Source organism: Aquarana catesbeiana, linkage group LG04, assembly GCF_042186555.1.
Source record: "Aquarana catesbeiana isolate 2022-GZ linkage group LG04, ASM4218655v1, whole genome shotgun sequence".
Lineage (NCBI taxonomy): Eukaryota > Metazoa > Chordata > Amphibia > Anura > Ranidae > Aquarana > Aquarana catesbeiana.
The window spans coordinates 525,411,671-525,432,293 of record NC_133327.1 but is presented as its reverse complement, the minus strand read 5'-3'; the positions used below and the strand labels follow the sequence as shown (position 1 = coordinate 525,432,293).

At 38.9% G+C, this 20,623-nt stretch overlaps 1 protein-coding gene across 2 annotated transcripts in view; it reads right to left on the bottom strand.

The window, feature by feature from the left end:
• STXBP5 (syntaxin binding protein 5) overlaps nucleotides 1-20,623 on the bottom strand; it is a 723,304-nt gene that overhangs the window by 150,252 nt on the left and 552,429 nt on the right. For both annotated transcript variants that reach the window (XM_073627823.1, XM_073627824.1), the window contains exons 15-18: nucleotides 18,086-18,306; nucleotides 16,260-16,429; nucleotides 15,982-16,107; nucleotides 8,322-8,473 (exon numbers count right to left, since the gene is read on the bottom strand). In XM_073627823.1, coding sequence (XP_073483924.1) covers nucleotides 8,322-8,473; nucleotides 15,982-16,107; nucleotides 16,260-16,429; nucleotides 18,086-18,306 — 669 coding nt within the window. The remainder of the gene's footprint in view (nucleotides 1-8,321; nucleotides 8,474-15,981; nucleotides 16,108-16,259; nucleotides 16,430-18,085; nucleotides 18,307-20,623) is intronic.

Genomic DNA, 20,623 nt, shown 5'->3' with positions numbered 1-20,623 from the left:
CGACGCAAAACGACAGCAGGTGGTCCGTAAGTGGTTAAGGTCATTTCACAGCATCGCAATCATATTTAAAGCATTTGTTAACCCAAAAAAAACCTGATCCTGTTCCTTTAAAGCATGCTATACAGCACAGTGCTTGTGCCGTGTCATTTGGCCCCCTGTATACCCTAAAAAAACCTGGCTGATCCTGCCTGGCTACACCCTTCCCCTTGCAAACAGACCACAATAATCATGGCTGCTGAGCCCCTGACATCGTGGTCTATTTGTGTGATTTCCGCCAGGCAGAGCTCTCCTGTCTGCAGCTCTTCCCAGCCACTCAGCTGATTGTCCTCTCTCTCTCTCTCCCTTCCACTGGCTGACGTCAGCAGGATGGCTCGGCTCCGCCCACTTCAGCTCTGAGCTTGAGAAACACGGGAGCTGACATGTCAGCTGAGAGCTTGGAGTGCAGCTTATACAGGTACAGATCGGCAGTTTTTTTACATTACACAGACACAGGGACAAATGTTATTAGGATACAGAGGAGGATAACACTATTTTAGTACAGTGGGTTAACAACCACTTTAAGTCCTGACTTTGACTAGGCCACTCCTCCAAAACCTTAACCGGTTAGCGACTGCCCACTGTAGATATACTGCGGCAGATCACGTTCCTACCCTGTATGTGATCTGACATGTCTGGTTCATGCTCCGCTTGCGACCCGCTCCCGCCAGTCATCCGTGAGAAAGGCAGAACGACGGTCTGCCTATGTAAACACAAACCGCCGTTCTGTTAGAGTGGAAGCAGGAACACAGCTCTTTACATTCCCACAGTCAAAGCACATGCCCCAGTTAGAAATCACTCTCAGGGAACACATTTAACCCTTTGATCGCCCCTGATGCTAACCTCTTTCCTGCCAGTGTCATTAACACAGTAACAGTGCATATTTTTTTTACTAAAATGCTCCTAACAGCTTTTTTCTCTCTTTTTTTTTTTCTTCATATACTGCAAAAACACTAATAAAATGCTAATGCTCCTAAATGCGTCTAAAATGCTACTATTAGCATTTTTCATCCAGCATTTTTCTAGTTTTTTTGAGCTTATGAAAAACGCTAGTGTGCATGGAGCCTTAAAGTATGGTTTGAGTGTTCATTTTAGGGGACAGGTTAAGTGCTAAGGTCTAGTCAGTTTCCACTGAAATTATTGAAGCATCAAAACACATTGCTGCATGTTTTAGTATGTTTTTCAGTGCGCTTTACATAATTTATTAAAGCGCTCAGGTATTTCCTTAGGCCCTTTCACACCCTTGTGAGGTGACAACACATTGAAAAAAATTGTGATTTACCACACCTTAATGCAATGCATAGTAATGACTACTCTGAGCATTGCACTGCGTTCCAAGTCATTCCAAATAGAGCCTCAATGTACAAGTGTAGTATATGCTGATCAATCTGCAGTATGTTGTGTTCATTTGCTTTAGGTCCATGTTTGTTGCATTTTATGCCAGAAGTTCATTCATTAGGGATAAGTTTGCTATACTGCAATGTGTCTTACATGTGTGTCTGATAACAGTGCTAGTATGTGAAGGGCCTAAGTATAGTAGAAAGTATAACTAAAGGCATTTTTCTTTTTTTAGTTTTGGATAGAGGGGAGATGTGATAAAACACCTGTCATTTTTTATTTGCTGTGTGTCCCTGTTAGGGAGAGTCACTCTTTCCATTTATCCTGTTTCAATGATAAAAGTAAAAGAAAATCCCAAATTTTGGGTCGTCCCCAGAAAAGGAATAGAGGGGAAATATTCTAGTTCTAGTGGCCTGGGGGTACCTAAGAGATTTCCCTTAATTTGCAGGGATTTCCTCTCGCATCCTGTTGGCTATGGGACAGTAAGTAATGGGAAATCTCCCCAATGGGACAAAGATGGAAAAATGTAAACCTTAACCATTTCAGCCCAGGAAGGATTTGCCCCCTTCCTGGCCAGGCCACTTTTTGCGATGCGGCACTGCTTCGCTTTAACTGACAATTGCGTGGTCGTGCAACATTGTACCCAAAAGTTATGTCTTCCCCCCCCCCAAAAAATTGCAATAAGCGTATAATGATTTGCGCAAAAGTTATAGCGTCTACAAAATAGGGTATTAATGTAATTTTTATTACTAGTAATGATGGCGATCTGTGATTTTTATCAGGACTGTGACATTGCAGTGGACAGATCAGACACTTTTGACACTTTTTTTTAGGACCAGTGACATTTATACAGCGATCAGAGCTAAAAATAGCCACTGATTACTGTATAAATGTCAGTGGCAGGGAAGGGGTTAACACTAGGGGGCGATCAAGGGGTTAAATGTGTTCCCTCACTGTGTGTTCTAACTGTGGGGGGATGGGAATGACTAGAGGAGACAGATCGTTGTTCCTACTTAGTAGGAACACACGATCTGTCTCCTCTCCCCTGACAAAACCGGGATTTGTGTTTACACACACATCCCAGTTCTCTTTCTGTCGCAAGTGATCGCGGGTGCCCAACGGACATCGCGCCCGCCGGGGACGCGCTGTAGGCACACCTGCAATAACGTCTTAAAGACCTGACGTATACCTACCGCGATTTGGGCAGCCGTGAAAACCTGCCGCAGTACAACTGCGGCGGCTGGCGGTTAAAAAGGGTATAACCCTCCCTCTATCCAAAAAGTTTTGTCTATAGTTCTACTTTAAAAGAGAAGTATGTGGTTTTTTTTGGATATTCATACTTACCTAGGTGGATGCAACATCAGACCGATGCTGCAGCTGTGCCCCGGCGTCTCTGCACTGAGAACTGAGCAACCGAACACCGCAGATGGCTCTGTTGTCTCCCCTCCCTGACAGATGCTGCCTGTCAGTCAGCATCTCTCCTGCTCTGCTCCTCCACGCTCAACTGAGCTGTGGAGGGGCAGGAAGCGGCTGTCTCAGCGGCTTGCTGAGAGGCTGAGACTGCCATCAGTCAAGGCAGCTGGGGGATCCAGACTTCAGAAGTCGGGATGACACGCTGCCTCGACTGATTGCAGCGACGTCAGCAGAGAGCGGACTTCAGACCTCTCTCCGCTGAAAAAATGAATTGCACTCCTGTGACCATAGGAGAAGCCCAGCCTAAAAAGCTCAGGCTGGACTTCTCCTTTAAGCGTTAGGGTGAAAGAGGGTAAGCCTAAGGTTTAGGATCAGGGAATATGGGGGAACACAGTTTTTTACACTTGTTTTCAGAACCTAAAACCATTTCACCCAAAATTGTTGGGCTGTTATGAACCTTAAAAAAAACATTATGTAGAGCCAACATTTGATACTATTAAAGTTGTATGCTGCAGTCTACTTTAAATTGCCTCCTTTATGCAGTGGCATAAATTCACAGATACTGATATCTGGATATACATTACTGTGCAAAAATCTTAGGCACTTTATATCATTTACAAATATTTTTGTCTATGGTATTTTATGGTCTACTCAATATATAAAAAAATTACTTTGTACATTGTGACAATACAATAATATTTAGATGTTCCCAAAGGGAGCGTGTCAGCAGCCTTTAGTTTGCAGCGGTAGAAAATACAGGATTCATGGTTTCAGGAATTAGAGCCGGTTTACACTGCTGCGATGCGGGAACCCTGGGAATCCACTGCGGGTTCCCGTATCGCATATCTCCTGGGGGCAGTTTACACTGCCCTACGCGAACTGCTGGGAGTGTCAATTAAAAAAGTTAATGACATCCCTAAATCAGTTCGCATATCGCAGTGGGATCTGCAAATTTGGACAGGAATCGGATCGCACCCATATGATCCCATTTTGCTGAGGACCGAAAAAAAAAGGTCCTGTGCGAGTTTGGTCCGAATGTGATGCGAATTCAGCCATACTATCTGAATGGCTGAATTCACAGCGCACGGACATCACATGCGATTTGCACTGCAGTGCGAATCACATGCGAACTTGCACCACGCAGCAGTGTGAACTGGCCCTTAGACAGACACGTTCCTGTCTCTGTACAACTCTCCTGCATTAAATGCTGTCATCCTCAGCTCTTCTGGACAGCAGGAAGCAGTTTTAAACAAGTTATAGAGCAATAGCAGCTCAGTTTGTTGTTTGTGTGAAGTTTCCAGAATGGCAGCAGAATGCATGTCTATAGGATAGCAAGAGAGATCAGCTCGGCCAACCATTGTACTTACCTAATCAGAAAGGGGTTTGCTATGTGACAGGGAGGCATTTGTTCTCAGCTATACTACAACTCAGGATAGCAGTATTATGGGGGAATGATGAGCAGCAGAGATTGACAACAATGCCATGCCCAACATTCTTCCATGGTGGAACAACTTACCTACACATGAAAGCATAAGGCCAGGGTGAATAAAAATGGCAGCAGGCACTCTGGACTGGTGAATCAACCTTTGAAACATAAGCGGTCTTTTCAAAAGGCCTATTCTGTCAAAGGGCTTGAGAGATTAACTGTCCAATATTATTCCCTTAGACCTAGAGGCATCTGTAAGCTTTCTAACCATTTAAAGTGATACAAAAAATGTATATATACTTAAGACATCCAGACTCCAGTTAAACTTAGTGAATAGAAAATAACCTTAATCCTGCCGAAGCCAAATCAAAGGATCATGAATGTCCCCTCATGGAACTAATTTGCTGCTGAATTTAATTATTTATTAAAATGTATTTTTATCTTGCTTTCTATATATCCTAGCTAATTCTCTTGTGCACATTCCTAAAAAAAAAAAAAAAAAAACATAAAAAGATTGGTTCTCATTTTATATTAGAGGATCTCACCTCCAAAAACACTTCTGCTCCCTTTTAGCTAAATGCGACCTAGCTTTACCCAATATACAAATATATTATGTTTTCCACTTGGTAAACATACAGTGGGGACGGAAAGTATTCAGACCCCCTTAAATTTTTCACTCTTTGTTATATTACAGCCATTTGCTAAAATTATTTATGTTCATATTTTTTCCTCAACGTACACACAGCACCCCATATTAACAGAAAAACACAGAATTGTTGACATTTTTGCAGATTTATTAAAAAAGAAAAACTGAAATATCCCATGGTCCCAAGTATTCAGACCCTTTGTTGTGACACTCATATTTAACTCAGGTGCTGTCCATTTTTTCTGATCATCCTTGAGATGGTTCTGCACCTTCATTTGAGTCCAGCTGTGTTTGATTATACTGATTGGACTTGATTAGGAAAGCCACACACCTATCTATATAAGACCTTACAGCTCGCAGTGCATGTCAGAGCAAATGAGAATCATGAGGTCAAAGGAACTGCCTGAAGAACTCAGACAGAATTGTGGCACAGATCTGGTCAAGGTTATAAAAACATTTCTGCTGCACTTAAGGTTCCTAAGAGTACAGTGGCCTCCATAATCCTTAAATGGAAGACATTTCGGAGGACCAGAACCCTTCCTAGAGCTGGCCGTTCGGCCAAACTGAGCTATCGGGGGAGAAGAGCCTTGGTGAGAGAGGTAAAGAAGAACCCAAAGATCACGGTGGCTGAGCTCCAGAGATGCAGTCGGGAGATGGGAGAAAGTTGTAGAGAGTCAACCATCACTGCAGCCCTCCACCAGTCGGGGCTCTATGGCAGAGTGGCCCGACAGAAGCCTCTCCTCAGTGCAAGACACATGAAAGCCCGCATGGAGTTAAAAAAAAAAACACCTGAAGGACTCTAAGATGGTGAGAAATAAGATTCTCTGGTCTGATGAGACCAAGATAGAACTTTTTGGCCTTAATTCTAAGCGGTATGTGTGGAGAAAACCAGGCACTGCTCATCACCTGTCCAATACAGTCCCAACAGTGAAGCATGGTGGTGGCAGCATCATGCTGTGGGGGTGTTTTTCAGCTGCAGGGACAGGACAACTGGTTGCAATGGAGGGAAAGATGAATGCGGCCAAGTACAGGGATATCCTGGACGAAAACCTTCTCCAGAGTGCTCAGGACCTCAGACTGGGCCGAAGGTTTACTTTCCAACAAGACAATGACCTTAAGCACACAGCTAAAAAACGAAGGAGTGGCTTCACAACTCCGTGACTGTTCTTGAATGGCCCAGCCAGAGCCCTGACTTAAACCCAATTGAGCATCTCTGGAGAGACCTAAAAATGGCTGTCCAGCATTTACCATCCAACCTGACAGAACTGGAGAGGATCTGCAAGGAGGAATGGCAGAGGATCCCCAAATCAAGGTGTGAAAAACTTGTTGCATCTTTCCCAAAAAGACTCATGGCTGTATTAGATCAAAAGGGTGCTTCTACTAATTACTGAGCAAAGGGTCTGAATACTTAGGACCATGTGATATTTCAGTTTTTCTTTTTTAATAAATCTGCAAAAATGTCAACAATTCTGTGTTTTTCTGTCAACATGGGGTGCTGTGTGTACATTAATGAACTTAAATGATTTTAGCAAATGGCTGCAATATAACAAAGAGTGAAAAATTTAAGGGGGTCTGAATACTTTCCGTCCCCACTGTATATTGGTGGTTTTTCCTATAACATAACAATGACACTTTAGCAAATGAAGCAGCCTTGCTGAACTCTTATGGAACGCTGCAAAGTCTTATTTACAGATGTATACAGCCAAAGGGCTTGAGAATGATACATGGATAAATGTTTGCAGGTAGGGTGGAGTATAAATAAAAAACAGATGTTTATCAATCATGGAGTGCCACCAGGAAGGCATCTGATCCTAACACTATTCTGCAGATTGACAGCCCAAATTTACAGCAAAAAGGGAAATTAGGAAATCTGCAGCAGATGTTATGGCCCCCACAAAACCCAGGTAAGATCACTCAGCCAGTTTGGATTACTTGCAGACACAGAAGGTATAAAGGAAGGCCAAAGCATGTAGTGGACTGTCTCATATTCTCCAAAATGTGTGGCACAACCAAACATGCGAGTATGTTCATAACTGTATGCAAGTGCACCTAAGAGAATTACTGCTGTTTTTTAAGGGAAAAAATGGACACACTAAATGCAAGGGTTCTTCGAAAAGTTTTTGCACTTTAAACAAAAAAAATTATATATATTATATATCTATATATCTATATAAAATTTAAAAGCATTATTGCTTTACAGGATGTTTTATACAAGTGCCACAGACTTTCCACAGTACTGTATAGGTATCTTTAAAATGTAGTCATAAATAGCACTATGAACACACATATTTTACATTGCAGTGAAAAAGATGAAAAACTATAATCAAACGTGAGAATTTCCAGAGTAACAAATGAATATTTCTTTGCACGACTGTTGAATTGTAGCTAAGTGCAACAACCAGACCTATAGATAGATAGACAGATAGATAGATAGATAGATAGATAGATAGATAGATAGATAGATAGACAGATAGACAGATAGATAGATAGATAGATAGATAGATAGATAGATAGATAGATAGATAGATAGATAGATAGATAGATAGATAGATAGATAGATAGATAGATAGATAGATAGATAGATAGATAGATAGATAGATAGATAGATAGATAGATAGACAGATAGACAGATAGACAGATAGACAGATAGACAGATAGACAGATAGACAGATAGACAGAAATCTATATATACATACAAGTTTTTAGTGAATATATTCTTGAATAGATTTTTGCTAAACCAGAGTTTGCTGTCACTTAAAGCAATAATTACAGGTCTTGTCCCTCCCACAACTAAATCCATTTTAACACAAGTGCTGCTTCTCACTTTTCCAGTTTGAGCTTTGATGTACAGTGCAGGAGGCTGATACTGAATTACATTTAGATGCTAATGAGTACAGGGCTGCATTTTTTTTTTTGCATTTTTATTTGCCTGGAGTTCAATTAATCTTCAAGGACCTCTCCTTAATTGCAAGACAATATTTTAGCACCTAATCTATAGTAACAATTAAACTGGCGTTTAATCCCAGAGAAAGAAGCCATGAAATATTTCCTTTAGCATCAACTGGAGAACAGATGGAGCCTCATTCATTTTGAATTTTAGACTACCGAGCGCTATAAAGGACTAAGGACAGCAGGCAGCCCAAAAAAAACCCACTAGTTTGACATGCCTGCCATAGAGACAGAAGGCATTTCACAACACAGAAAGGCAGCATGGAAAAACAAATTCTCTACATTTAGTATCATACAGGACAAGGTCCGAAAAGAGATGCTCTCAAGGAAAATGCGCACCTACGAGATACGAGAAATGTTGAAAACAACTAAACATTTAGACAATAAAAATGAGCGCTAATAAATGGAGACAACTACTCAAGAATCTTAAAATACTGCAAACACACATTTTCCATTCCCCACACCAGAATATAGAATTGATAACTTTATGCATAAAACATTAAACATCCTTACCTCCTGAGGGTTGCCGCGTTTTGCGTGGAGAGCGTGGTTGCCTCTGGTATGGGTCATTTGAGCCATATAGTTCAATTGTGCCAAGATTCAACAGAACTGCCTTCTGGACATAATCTACCATTGCAATACCATTACAGTTGCCAAATACTACTCTAAAGGTTGTGTAAGATAAGAAGAAGAGAAAAGTACAAATGAACAAAACCGATATTTGCATATTTCACTTTTATTTTTTAAATAGTTTGTGAGGTTAAAGAAACAAGTCCATCTAGTTCAACCTGTGTGAGCATGTGTGCATATTTTCCATATCCCTGTACATTGTGCTTGCTAAGAAACCCATCTAAGTTTTTTGAATTTATCCACACACTGTGGCAGGCAGTTCTATGTCCTTACTGCTCTAACGGTAAAGAACCCCTTATACAGAGTTTGAGATTGAACCACTTCTCATCCAACTTCATTGTGTTTTTTTTTTTTCTTTATAGAGACTTTTAATAAATAGTTATCTCCTAATGCTGGAGTCGCCATTGAAAGATTTGTATATCACTTCTTCAGCATCTCTTCTCCAGGGATAAATAATAAATGCAATGCTTGTAGTAGTTCTTCATAACTGGAGGTCCTCCAAACACCTTATTAGCCTAGTTGCCCTTCTCTGGACTCTCTGCAGTTCAAACACAGCCTTTCAGAGCACTGGTGACCAGAACTTGACAGCATACTCAAGATAGCACCAATTCAGAATTCCATAAAGTGGTAGAATTATAGTTTTATCTTCTGAGTAAATACCCTCTTTAACGCATACTAATAGTCTGCTGGCCTTGCATGCTATTGCTGAGTCTGAACTACCAGGACCCCTAGAACCCTTTCCATCCTTTATTCACCCAGAGTTTCTCCCACTAGTGTGTAACCTGCATGCATATTTTAGCTCCTACGTGCATGACTTTACTTTTTCCTACATTAAACCTCATCTGCCATACAGCTGCCCACCTTCGATTTTAGGTCTTCTTGTAAAGTTGCTATAACCTGTTGTGACATTATTTCCCTGCTTAGCTTTGTATCATCAGCAAACACTGAGATTTTATTATTCCAATCTCTATTAGAGCTGCACGATTCTGGCCAAAATGAGAAACAATTTTCTTTGCTTAGAATAAAGATCACGATTCTCGCAGCATAACATCATCTTTCACAATATACAAAAAAAGTGGGCTAACTTTACGGTTTAGTTTTTTTTTAATTCATTAAAGTGTGTTTTTTCCAAAAAAAAGTGCTTGAAAGACCGCTGTGCAAATACAGTGTGATATAAAATATTGCAACAACCGTCATTTCATTCTCTAGGGTCTCTGCAAAAAGAAAAAAAAAAAAAAAAAAAATTATATATAATATATATAATATATATATATATATATATATATATATATATATATATATATATATATATATATATATATATATATATATATATATATATATATATATTGTTTAGGGGTTCTAACTAAGTAATTTTCCAGCATTATATACTGATTTTAAATTGTAAGCAACAAATGTCAGAGAAAGGTTTAGTCTTTAAAGTGGTTGTAAACCTCTGATTGTGACTTACCTATAGGTAGTGGAAATAGCTCATAAACGTGCGCCATTTAGGAGGTATTTGCTGTACACTGTGCCAATGCCATCAGCACATGCGCTGAGAAGATACGGCCCTCCGTGCCGTTTCTTCACACGGAAGTGTCGTGACTGACAGCTCCCGCACGCAAGCGCGAGAGTGATGTCACATGGCTCTGGGGCCAGTCACAGAGCTGGAGTCCCCGACCCCGGAAGGAAGAGAGGTGAAGATGGATGTGGCCACCAGCGGGGACAGTGCAGGCTTCGTTTGCAGGTAAGTGCCACATAATGGGCTAGTATGTGATGCATACTAGTTCATTATGCTTTTACATTGTAGGGGAACAAAGAGGAAGTAAAACCCATAAGGGTTTACTTCCTCTTTAAGTGGTTAAACTTCCCTCATTTATAGACCGAAGTTCATTCATTTGATCTAAAAGGACTAAGTGTTATGCCCCGTACACACGGTCGGATTTTCCGATGGAAAATGTCCGATCGGAGCGTGTTGTCAGAAATTCCGACCGTGTGTGGGCTCCATCGGACATTTTCCATCGGATTTTCCGACACACAAAGTTGGAGAGCAGGAGATAAAATTTTCCGACAACAAAATCCGTTGTCGGAAATTCCTATCGTGTGTACACAAATCCGACGGACAAAGTGCCACGCATGCTCAGAATAAATAAAGAGATGAAAGCTATTGGCCACTGCCCCGTTTATAGTCCCGACGTACGTGTTTTATGCCACCGCGTATAGAACGATCGGATTTTCCGACAACTTTGTGTGACCGTGTGTATGCAAGACAAGTTTGAGCCAACATCCATCGGAAAAAATCCTAGGATTTTGTTGTCGGAATGTCCGAACAAAGTCCGACCGTGTGTACGGGGCGTTACAATGTTTCTGTTTATCTCCGTCTAAGAGATGTCAAATTTGGCAGGCTGCCTGGAGTTTTTTTTTTGTTTTTTAAGACAGCTGTCAGCTGTGAGCAGAGAACTCTGCATATAAATCTGGAAAATGCTTTGTTAAGATCGCAAGTGGGAAAAAAAATAGCGATCTGATTCTTTAACGATTAATCCTGCAGCTCTAATCTTTATATAATTCTTGAACAAGTTAAACAGAATTTGTCCCAGGACTGAGCCCTTGGGGACTCCGCTTACAAATTTAGACTATTCTGAAAATATGCCATCACTACCCCCAGGACACACTCCTGCAACCAGTTTTTTATCCAGGTACATACAAGCGCATAAATGCAAAAAGACCTTATTTTGTAAATGAAAGTGGTTCAAAAAGGCAGGTTGTTTTTTTACTTTTATGCATTCTATGCATTATACTTACCCGAGCCTGACGTGCATGAAAGCAGCATCACTGCTCTCCCTCTTTGGCTCAGAAAGGATTGAAAGCCATTGGCTCCTGTGTCAATCACAGCTAGTGAGGCGTGAGTGGGAGAGCAAGCCAGTGTGGCTCAAGAGCGAGCCTGCATGAGTGCCACTTTAGTAAGTGACTTGCTATAGGGCACTCAGCAGGAGGGGGAGGGAGCCAGGAACATCAGTGGGAGACCTAAGAGGGGGATCCAGGCTACTCTTTGCCAAACCAATGCACACAGCAGGTAAGTATACCAGGATTGTTTAACCTTTACTATCACTTTAAGCATTTTTGGGTTACTGTATCAAATATCTTAGCAAAATCCAGATACACTACATCCAAATGCCTTCTTCTAACCACATTACAACTTTCCTCTTCACGTTAACCTCCCTGACGGTATTCCTGAGTGTGGCTCGGGGTTAAATTTCAGCACCATTAGCGGTAACCCCGAGCCACACTCGGGATTACATCTCAGGATCCTGGTGCGGTATACTTACCTTGTCCCCAGGATCCTGCAATGTCCCCCCGCGCTGTCTGCGGGCCTCGTCCTCTGCCCAAAGTCTCTCTGCGCCAGGCTCCGTTCCCTGCGAGCGTCACGACGCATGGGGGCAGAGCCTGGCAGCAAATTTAAAAATCATAACACACACAGTACTGTAATCTTACAGATTACAGTAATGTATGAAATCATTTCACTTCCCTTTTGCCCCCAGTGCTTTGGCCCATGCCCTGCATGCAGCTTTATATTCCATACTGTTCTTTCTGCCTGGAAACTTGAGATTGTCCACAGCAACCAAAAAGTGTCCCTTTACATCAAAAGTGGCTTTAGACCAGCTAGAAAACAGCGATAGTAAATTAGAACACTTGCAGAATTGAGCAATAGTGAATCGTGGGGAAATTTATTTTATTAGTATATTATTTTTTTCAATTATTTATATTTATTATATTATAATTTATGATTTTGTGTTTCAAACTTCATCATACCCGGGATATCTACTTGACTCTTGGTGGACAGATCTAAGTGTGTTATTGCTAAGAATTACAGATTTACAATATAAAATGCCATATTTCTATGCAAAATAATTGTACAGCTTTGAGACGCAAAAATCTGAAATAATCATACCGCCAGGGAGGTTAAAAGGTTGTTCTGGCAAGAATAGTTCTTCATAAATCCAACTTAGTCACTGATACTACTTTCATCAACAGATTCCCAGACATGGTTCCTTACCAATTCTTCTAACCATTTACAAACTATTTATGTTAGGCTGACTGGTCTGTAGTTTTCAGGTATATATATCTGCCCTTTTTTGAATATTGGTGCCATGTCTACTAAGCCAACCAGGTGGTACAATTTCTAGTCAGCAAGCCATCCTTACAAATTAGGTCTGGTCTTTAGGTAAGATAGCAATTGTACTATTTAGTTCAATAAATTATATAGCGATGACATTAACCCTGGTTTTTGCAGAGTACATGAAAACTGCACACTGATCTACCCCTTAAAAAGTAAGCAATTTAATCCAAGTACCACTTCCTTTATAAAAGCTGACATGCATGAAATTAAAAAATCTCTTTGGAGTTTTTTGTTATAATTCCTGCTAACAGCTTTTTAAACTTCCCTAAATATAAAGGAAAGGTTTAGTATGCAAATTTTATGTTGTAAACCATACTCTTCAGAAAAACTTAATTTTTCCTAAAATCACATCGGGGTTATTTTATGGTCAAAATGGGTGCAAATTGTGCTTTTTTTTTTTTTTTTAAGGTAAAATTACAGTTATTCTACCAGCTAGCTGGAAGAAACTGGAACAACTCACGCAAACACAGGGAAAGAATACAAACGTGGAGATAACATCCTGGTAGAAATCCAACTTCTGATCACAAGGTCATGCTAATCACTATGTAACTAAAATTCTAATTTTACTATGTAACTAATAAACTCAATTAGTAAAAGCTTCTAAAACATATTAATTTAAGGATGGAATCTTAAAGAATGCTTAATGATGGTTGTAAACCCTGTAAATGAAATGTAAAGGAGTTGTTACACAGGATAAAGATTTTCTGCCGGATTTAGTTTAGGAATTCATTCAACACTGTAAACAAATCAGTCAATTAAAAAAAGAGACAAGACAGATGGGATGTAAGGAAATCATTTGCCAGAAGTGATTTAAATCTACGTCTAAAAGACTGTTACATGGCCCGATGCATTCAGCTGCTCTGCACACCACTCATTAAGATGAATTACAACAAACCATGCCACTGACCAAAAGTGGGTTCATGTTAATCTTGCATAATTACTGCAAAGTATTAGCTGGATTTAGCTGTCTTGCTCTTTAACATTTATTAATAACAAAAGTACAACATATACAAACACACACACAACATAAAAAAAAAAAAAAAAAAAAAAAAAAATCACATTTCCTAATATAAATAATTACAAACAAAAAATAAACTAAATCATTCAAATCAATCCTAAACTTACTTGCAACTATCTCCTGAGTCATGTGGCATTTTCAGGTGTACAGAAAACTATTTGATTTTTTTTTTTGGTTGGGTGAAGGGATTTTAACTCGGAGAACACCTATCCAGGCTATGGCAACACTAGTGTTTACATTTTCTTAACAAGCAGAAAAATTATCTTTAAAACAAGCCCTCATTGAGTCTTTCAGATTTTACTGCATAAGTTCAAGTTATTCTCTCAGCGGCTCAGCTGGTCCTCCTTTCCAGCAGTGATTCAACAGCATTGGAACCTCTAATGTGAACACAGAGCAGATGCACAGGAAGAGGGGGGGAGAGCAAAGTGTAATGTCCAGACTTGTATCATTTAACTACTTCTACTGTAAATTATGAGAATTCATTGCCTCATAGTGGCTGCAGCTACAGAGGTCTAGGATGCCTTGTTTTAAAATTAATTTGCTGTTCAGTAACACTAAGCAAATACTGGAATGTCCATAGTCTGTCCACTGGTGAACCTAATAAGACTTCCACTCTTCAAAAAATGTTTATGAATAAGTTAACATTGTTTAAGAATAAATTATATTACTTTTAAGACATTACCAAAGCAGAAGATATCATGGTGGTTTAGCGGAAGGAAATTTAATACACAAGGGACTTGTTTTCTAGTAACACTACAGGAAATAAGTACCAAGCATTACTTTGTACCACTTTTTTACCTGACATGATGGCACAGACTTGTAACAAATGAGCTTATTTGCAATACAAATTTAGGTACCACTACCTACACAGATATGAATGGTGTCAGGACTATTGGAGTTAAAAAGAATTAATCCCTAAGGCTTTTATATCATATATTTTTCATATATATTTTATGAACAACTCAGAAGCCTTTTTTTTTTTTAAAGAGGTTAACTTAAAGTTCATTGTCTTTGAAACTAAGAAACCTTCACAAAAGGGTTTGTAAGAGACTCTAGATCGTAAATTAAAGGTCTGGACACTTAGTAAAATAAACAAGATTAGGGAACTCTGAACTCACAAACCTAATTGTTGTTTTCAGGATTATGAAAAAAATAGGGCTCATTCACAATTATTGTATTATATACTGCATAAACAATCATATTAGCTATAATCCTGAATATATGGTGTTATTACATTAGAGTAATTATATGCATGATTAAGTGAATAATTGTACATATATTGGTTTATGTATTTTAATTATAATTTTTCTTTCATAATATATTCATAATGTATTGTTTGGATATTCATAAAACCCATTAATGCATATATATGATAATAAGGGTTACAAATAAACTGACTTTAATAGTCTTATCAATGATTTTGGTATGATATATGTTTAAACATAAAATTCATTAGAGAATTAATTTTACTGTAAATTAAGTCTTGATTAAATTATCAAGCTCTGTGCACAATATAACATTTTGTCCATGCATTTTTAAAGTGTAAGCTTGGAGGTCTATGTTTTGAGAAGGAATAACAAATGTTAAAGTCAACACCTAGCTTGTTTACACAAGTCTATAGAGTAAGAGCTATTTACTATGTGTTACTAAGTCTAAGTTTATTAAGACAAAGTGTTGAAATATGACATCATGTAGCAAGAGATTGTGGTAAAATTTATCATCTGTTTTACTCATATATTTGATGTTATATAATCTTTGTATTATCACCAATTATATCTGATATTATTTTACACTGAAATATAAATTAATATATATATATATATATATATATATATATATATATATATATATATATATATATATATATATATATATATATACACACACACACACAAACTAGCATGGACTTGCATTAATTGGTTGTATTGAAAAATTTGAAAATCTCCTTAAACACAGATTTTGCATACTTCCATAAATATAATACTGTTTTAATATTTCAGTATAAACATCTGACAATGGCATCATCAACAAGCTCACAATATTTTTTGTTTCAGGCTATATGACCCTCAAAATCATAGTAATAACTTTTCTTTTTTTTTTTTTTTTTTTTACTAAATAAAAAAAATTATCTTTGCCAACACTAGATCATTGAGATATTGTGTGTCTTTCTAATGTGCATGCTCAGTATATTTGCCTCAGTTCTGCACTCTCCATGCTGGATAACAAGACAGCTTATACTGTCTAATTAATGCATAACAGCCGATAAACATGTAACAAACACTCTTATTGATATCAAAATCCAGTAATAACACAGCCATTGAGCAATTAAAGACAAAAATAAAACTTACAGGCCATAGGAGGAGTTAACAGCCAGGCTAGTTATCTGCTGAGGAGGTTCACCGCTGACCCACACAAGTTGTATCACCAGTTCTACTTGATAGCCAGCTGACTGTTTTAAAGGAGTGCTCTTAACTCTGAAATGAAAATCAATAAACAATTGCTTATACCACTCTTAGAAGATCCATAAGCATAAGTTTTATACAATGGGCCTTGACACAGCAGGTCTTCAAAAGGTAAACTGCACTGTTCTTAGAAAAAGAATGTCAAGGATAATTGAAGGACTTACTTTAAACAAGGTACATTGTCACGAATACCATCAGAAGAACTACTACTTGTGGATGGGTGAGACTGCAGAACAATGGGTTGTGGGTTGGTTCCTCCACTGGGAGTTGACACTTGTTCAATGTCTGGAGACTCTAGATCATTGATCTCATAAAGCAATCGCACTTCCAGCATCTAGATGCAAAAAATGAGATGCTAAGTAACTACAATACAAATAAGAAACCACAAAGAATACATTTTAGAACGAAGTGATTTTAGAATCATTTGTAGATGCTAAAATTGTTATTATCCTTACTATTTCAGAAACTTTTCCCTGAAAGCATTTAAACCTCTAATGTGAACACAGCAGATGCACATGGCAAGAGGTTATTGCAACCTCTTGCCATGTGAGAATATCTTTGGTATTACATTAGAATGTGCAGTACAAAAAATTGTTCTATTTTTTCACTTAGATTTTATGTACTCATACTATACAGTCTTGTCCTGAAGAAGCGGCCTGGAGCTGTGAAATGTACTGACCGTTCTGGTAGGGACTCTCCAATGTACAATTATATCTGTCAGAGTAGTGCTGTACAGGCAATTATGCAAAGTGTGTGTGTGTGTGAGATTATATATACATACACGATGAGTCAGGATTGCTGCACAAGAGATTTATTTCTATAAAAAAATTACAAAGACATCGAATAGATACCAGATGCAGCTGGTATCTATTCGATGTCTTTGTAATATAATATATATATATAAAAAATATAAAGGATTTAAGCACTTATGCAAGTTCTGTCACAGTCACTACTTCCTCCCCTAACCAAAACGTGTCCCCTCAGGCACTTCCAAGTTTTAGCCAGAGTGCTGGCACTGCAGCTAACAAACTGGTGCTGCCTTAAAGGGCTAGGCAACACATTGCTTGCCATTTACCAAGCCTCTGTGCTTTACCTCAACCCTGTGCTTTGTTTTGGACACCTCTGTGCACCCCCTAGTCCTGTGCCTCCTCCATGCTTTCCAACTGCACCCCAGAGCACCCAGTGACCCCAGACAATCCTGACTCGAATATCTGAGTGCCTCTGACACCAGTGCCTGCATACAACCACAGGTACACTCCTGTATTTCCTGGACTGTCTCTCTCTGTGATACAGACCCGTTTGTGACATGTTATATGTAAAAATAGTTAATCAATACATAATTGGAATAAATTGCATTTAGTTTATTTTTTTAATCACAGTATAGAGAAATACAGTAGATGTCCATTGTTAACTCCATAATTTAATTCAGAAATACAGTAAAAAACTCTCTGCTGGTAATTTCAGGGCCAGCAAGTCATCTATGAAACGATGCATTAAAAATATATGTGAACGTTCTAGGTGCTCTTTGGTACTGAAGACAATCGAGACAATGCTCTGCTCCATTACTGGATATTTTTCTGCATACAGCTTCATAAAATCCTCTTGTGTATTTATTGCTTTTGTTTAAATTATTTGGTCTTATAGGTTTAGTGCCCCTAAACAACGTGGTACTGTACATTTTACTATGCAATTGATAGTATGGAAGCAACACAAATTGGCAAATTCAATCATCATGCTACATTTATATTGGGTGAAGCGTTACAAAAGGAATTGTGATGAATACAGTATTTATATGTATGCAAAAATAACCTTAAGTTGCAGAGTTCAAGGTAAGCATCATAAGATAAATACTCAAATGAAAGCAACAGCTTATGTAAAGGGCAGTCAAGCAATATTTATCATGAACACATGACTACCATTCTTAGTTTAGACAGGCACTAAAAGGCTTAGTTCCCACAAGAAAAAGGATGTAAACAAAAATGATTTTTACCGGGATGACCTCTGTTGTCGCTTCCTGTTTGCTGAACCTATAGATTATTACATGGGCTGAAACACCTGCAATACAGAGTATCCTGCTTTCAGGACACCAGGAAATCATCTGGATAGCATAGGGATCCTCATCAACGATATCCGTGCTGGCCTTGTCCTCTTTGTTTCGCGATTTCTCAAACACTTTTGCGGTCTTTAATTTGTACAACATTTGCAAGTTTACTAGAAAAAGACAAGACAACATAATTGGGAATATTGTAATCGACTCAAAGGGTTCTGGAACAAATTGTTGAAAAGGAAAGGTCTAGGTCATTCCTCTCCTACAGTATGGAAAGGACACTTGTTTTCTACCAATTGTGGAAATCTTTTTTAACCCCTTAATGCTGAAGGGTAAAACAAATCCTAATGCCCAAGCACAATTTTGCAACTTTCACATGTGTTAGTAAAACTGTACATCACCACAACTACTTTGTACATCCAGGTGAATTTTAAAACAAATAGAAAGGAAGTTTCTCACCTGAATTATAAAACATCTAATTTTTTTTTCTAAATTTAGCTGTATATTTCTTGTTACTACCATAACCTACCAATGAACAAAATAAACTCTCCTGGTCCAAACGATTGCAAAGGAAGGTATGCAAATATGCAGCCCCATGCAAAAAAGCCCAGTGCAGTGGGGCCACATATTTGTATCAAGTCGTCGTCAAGGGATTAAAGTGCACCTGTGCCCATGGTATTTATATATTCTCAACAAGCAGTAAAATCACTTCATTACAAACCCTCATTGACCTTTGTAGCTATAGTCTGCAGAAACTTGTCTTACAGACACCCCAAATCTTGGTTCCTCTTCTCTTGTTTTCTATAGCAGCCTGCTAGCTTTCTAAAGTAACCAGCAGGTTCTTGTAAGTGGTTAGAAACTGACCAGAACACAACTTTAGCTCCTCTGTTGTGACCTTTAGCCCTGGTTCACACCATCCGGGATTTCAAGCAGCTTGTGACTTCCTTTAACAGAAGTCAATGCAAGTCGCAATGAAATTGCAGAAAAGTAGTGCAGGAACCTTTTTCTTAGTTGCAACAATTTGAACGAAAATAGGGTGTAACCTGTAAAGCCATTTTGAACTGTTGTGAACAAGGCCTTAAAATGTAACTAAACCCAGGACCCTGCATTCACTATATCTGGTCTCCCACAGTACACACAACATGGACATTTTTTTAGTAAGTATAAACTGCTAAATACTTTTTCTCATCAGCAGTATATAGCAGTCTTGTGACTATCAGTGTCCGAGCACTGGTTAAAGCTTGTAGGAGGAGTTTTCATTTTCCTCTGACTGTCCTATGAGGCTGCTGACTTCTGACTTTGTCTGGAGAGTGTCGATTGGCCCTGTGCTGAGCACATGCACCCTCCCAAAAAAAAAAAAAAAAAAAAAAAAAACACCTCTCTAGCACTAAAGACCAAACTAAGCATGTGCAGCGCGCCCCCAAAGGCTCGGTACTATTAGGAGATGGATTGGGGACTGTGGAAGAAAGGGAGGATCAGATGAAGACAGGACCAAACAGCCTTTTTACATAATGCGCAGGATTAACCCCTTAGATTCCACAGTGAGTATAACAAGCATGCTTTACTGCATATATAGACTGATTTTACTGTTGTGAGTTTAGTAAAACTAACTGCTTACCTACCAGCCACAGTATATATGCATGTCATGGTAGGGAAGCGGTTATACCAAGATCATGGTTGAGGCTACAACCATGTTTGCGGGGTCATTTTTTTAGCCCCAGTGATTCTCTTTCAATGTAAAAGTACTCCAAGGGCTTTTACAAAGTACTGTAAAAAGTACTCCAAGTACTCCGCTGGAATACTTTTACAGGTGGTGGAAGGTGGTCCCACCCACCCCCGTCATCACCTTTACAGCTCTCTCCAGAGCGATCAGGGAAGTCCAGTAATGATGTGGCTGTCTCCAGCCTCAGAGTGAGAGAAACTGAAGCTGTTCCTCCCACTGCGTGTTTTCAGGAAGCCATGACTATTTTGTCACTTCCGGTTCCAGGTATGCAGCCAGTGAAGCAGCCGATCAGACCGATGTTTGTCTGATCAGCTGCATTGGAGGCCAAAAGGAGAGATGGGGGAGATGCTATTGCTGATGTTTAAAAAAACGCCCGTCACCCCATGCTCACACACAGAGGCAAACGCACACTTCAGTCCCGCACGCATGTAAACAGTGATTGCACTGCACATGTAAGGCATCACCGTGACTGTCAGAGTGAGAGCAATAACTAGCACCAGACCTCCAGTGTAAATATAAATTGGTAACTTGCAAATGCTTTGAAATCGTCACCTATGGATAATTTAAAGTACTGTAGTTTGTTGCCATTCCATGAGCGTGCGCAATTTTAAAGCGTGACATGTTTGGTATCCATTTACTTTGCTTAACATCATCTTTTATATTTGACCAAAAAAGCGGTATTATATATAATATATATTCAGACCCCCTTACATTTTTTACTCTTTGTTATATTGCAGCCATTTGCTAAAATCATTTAA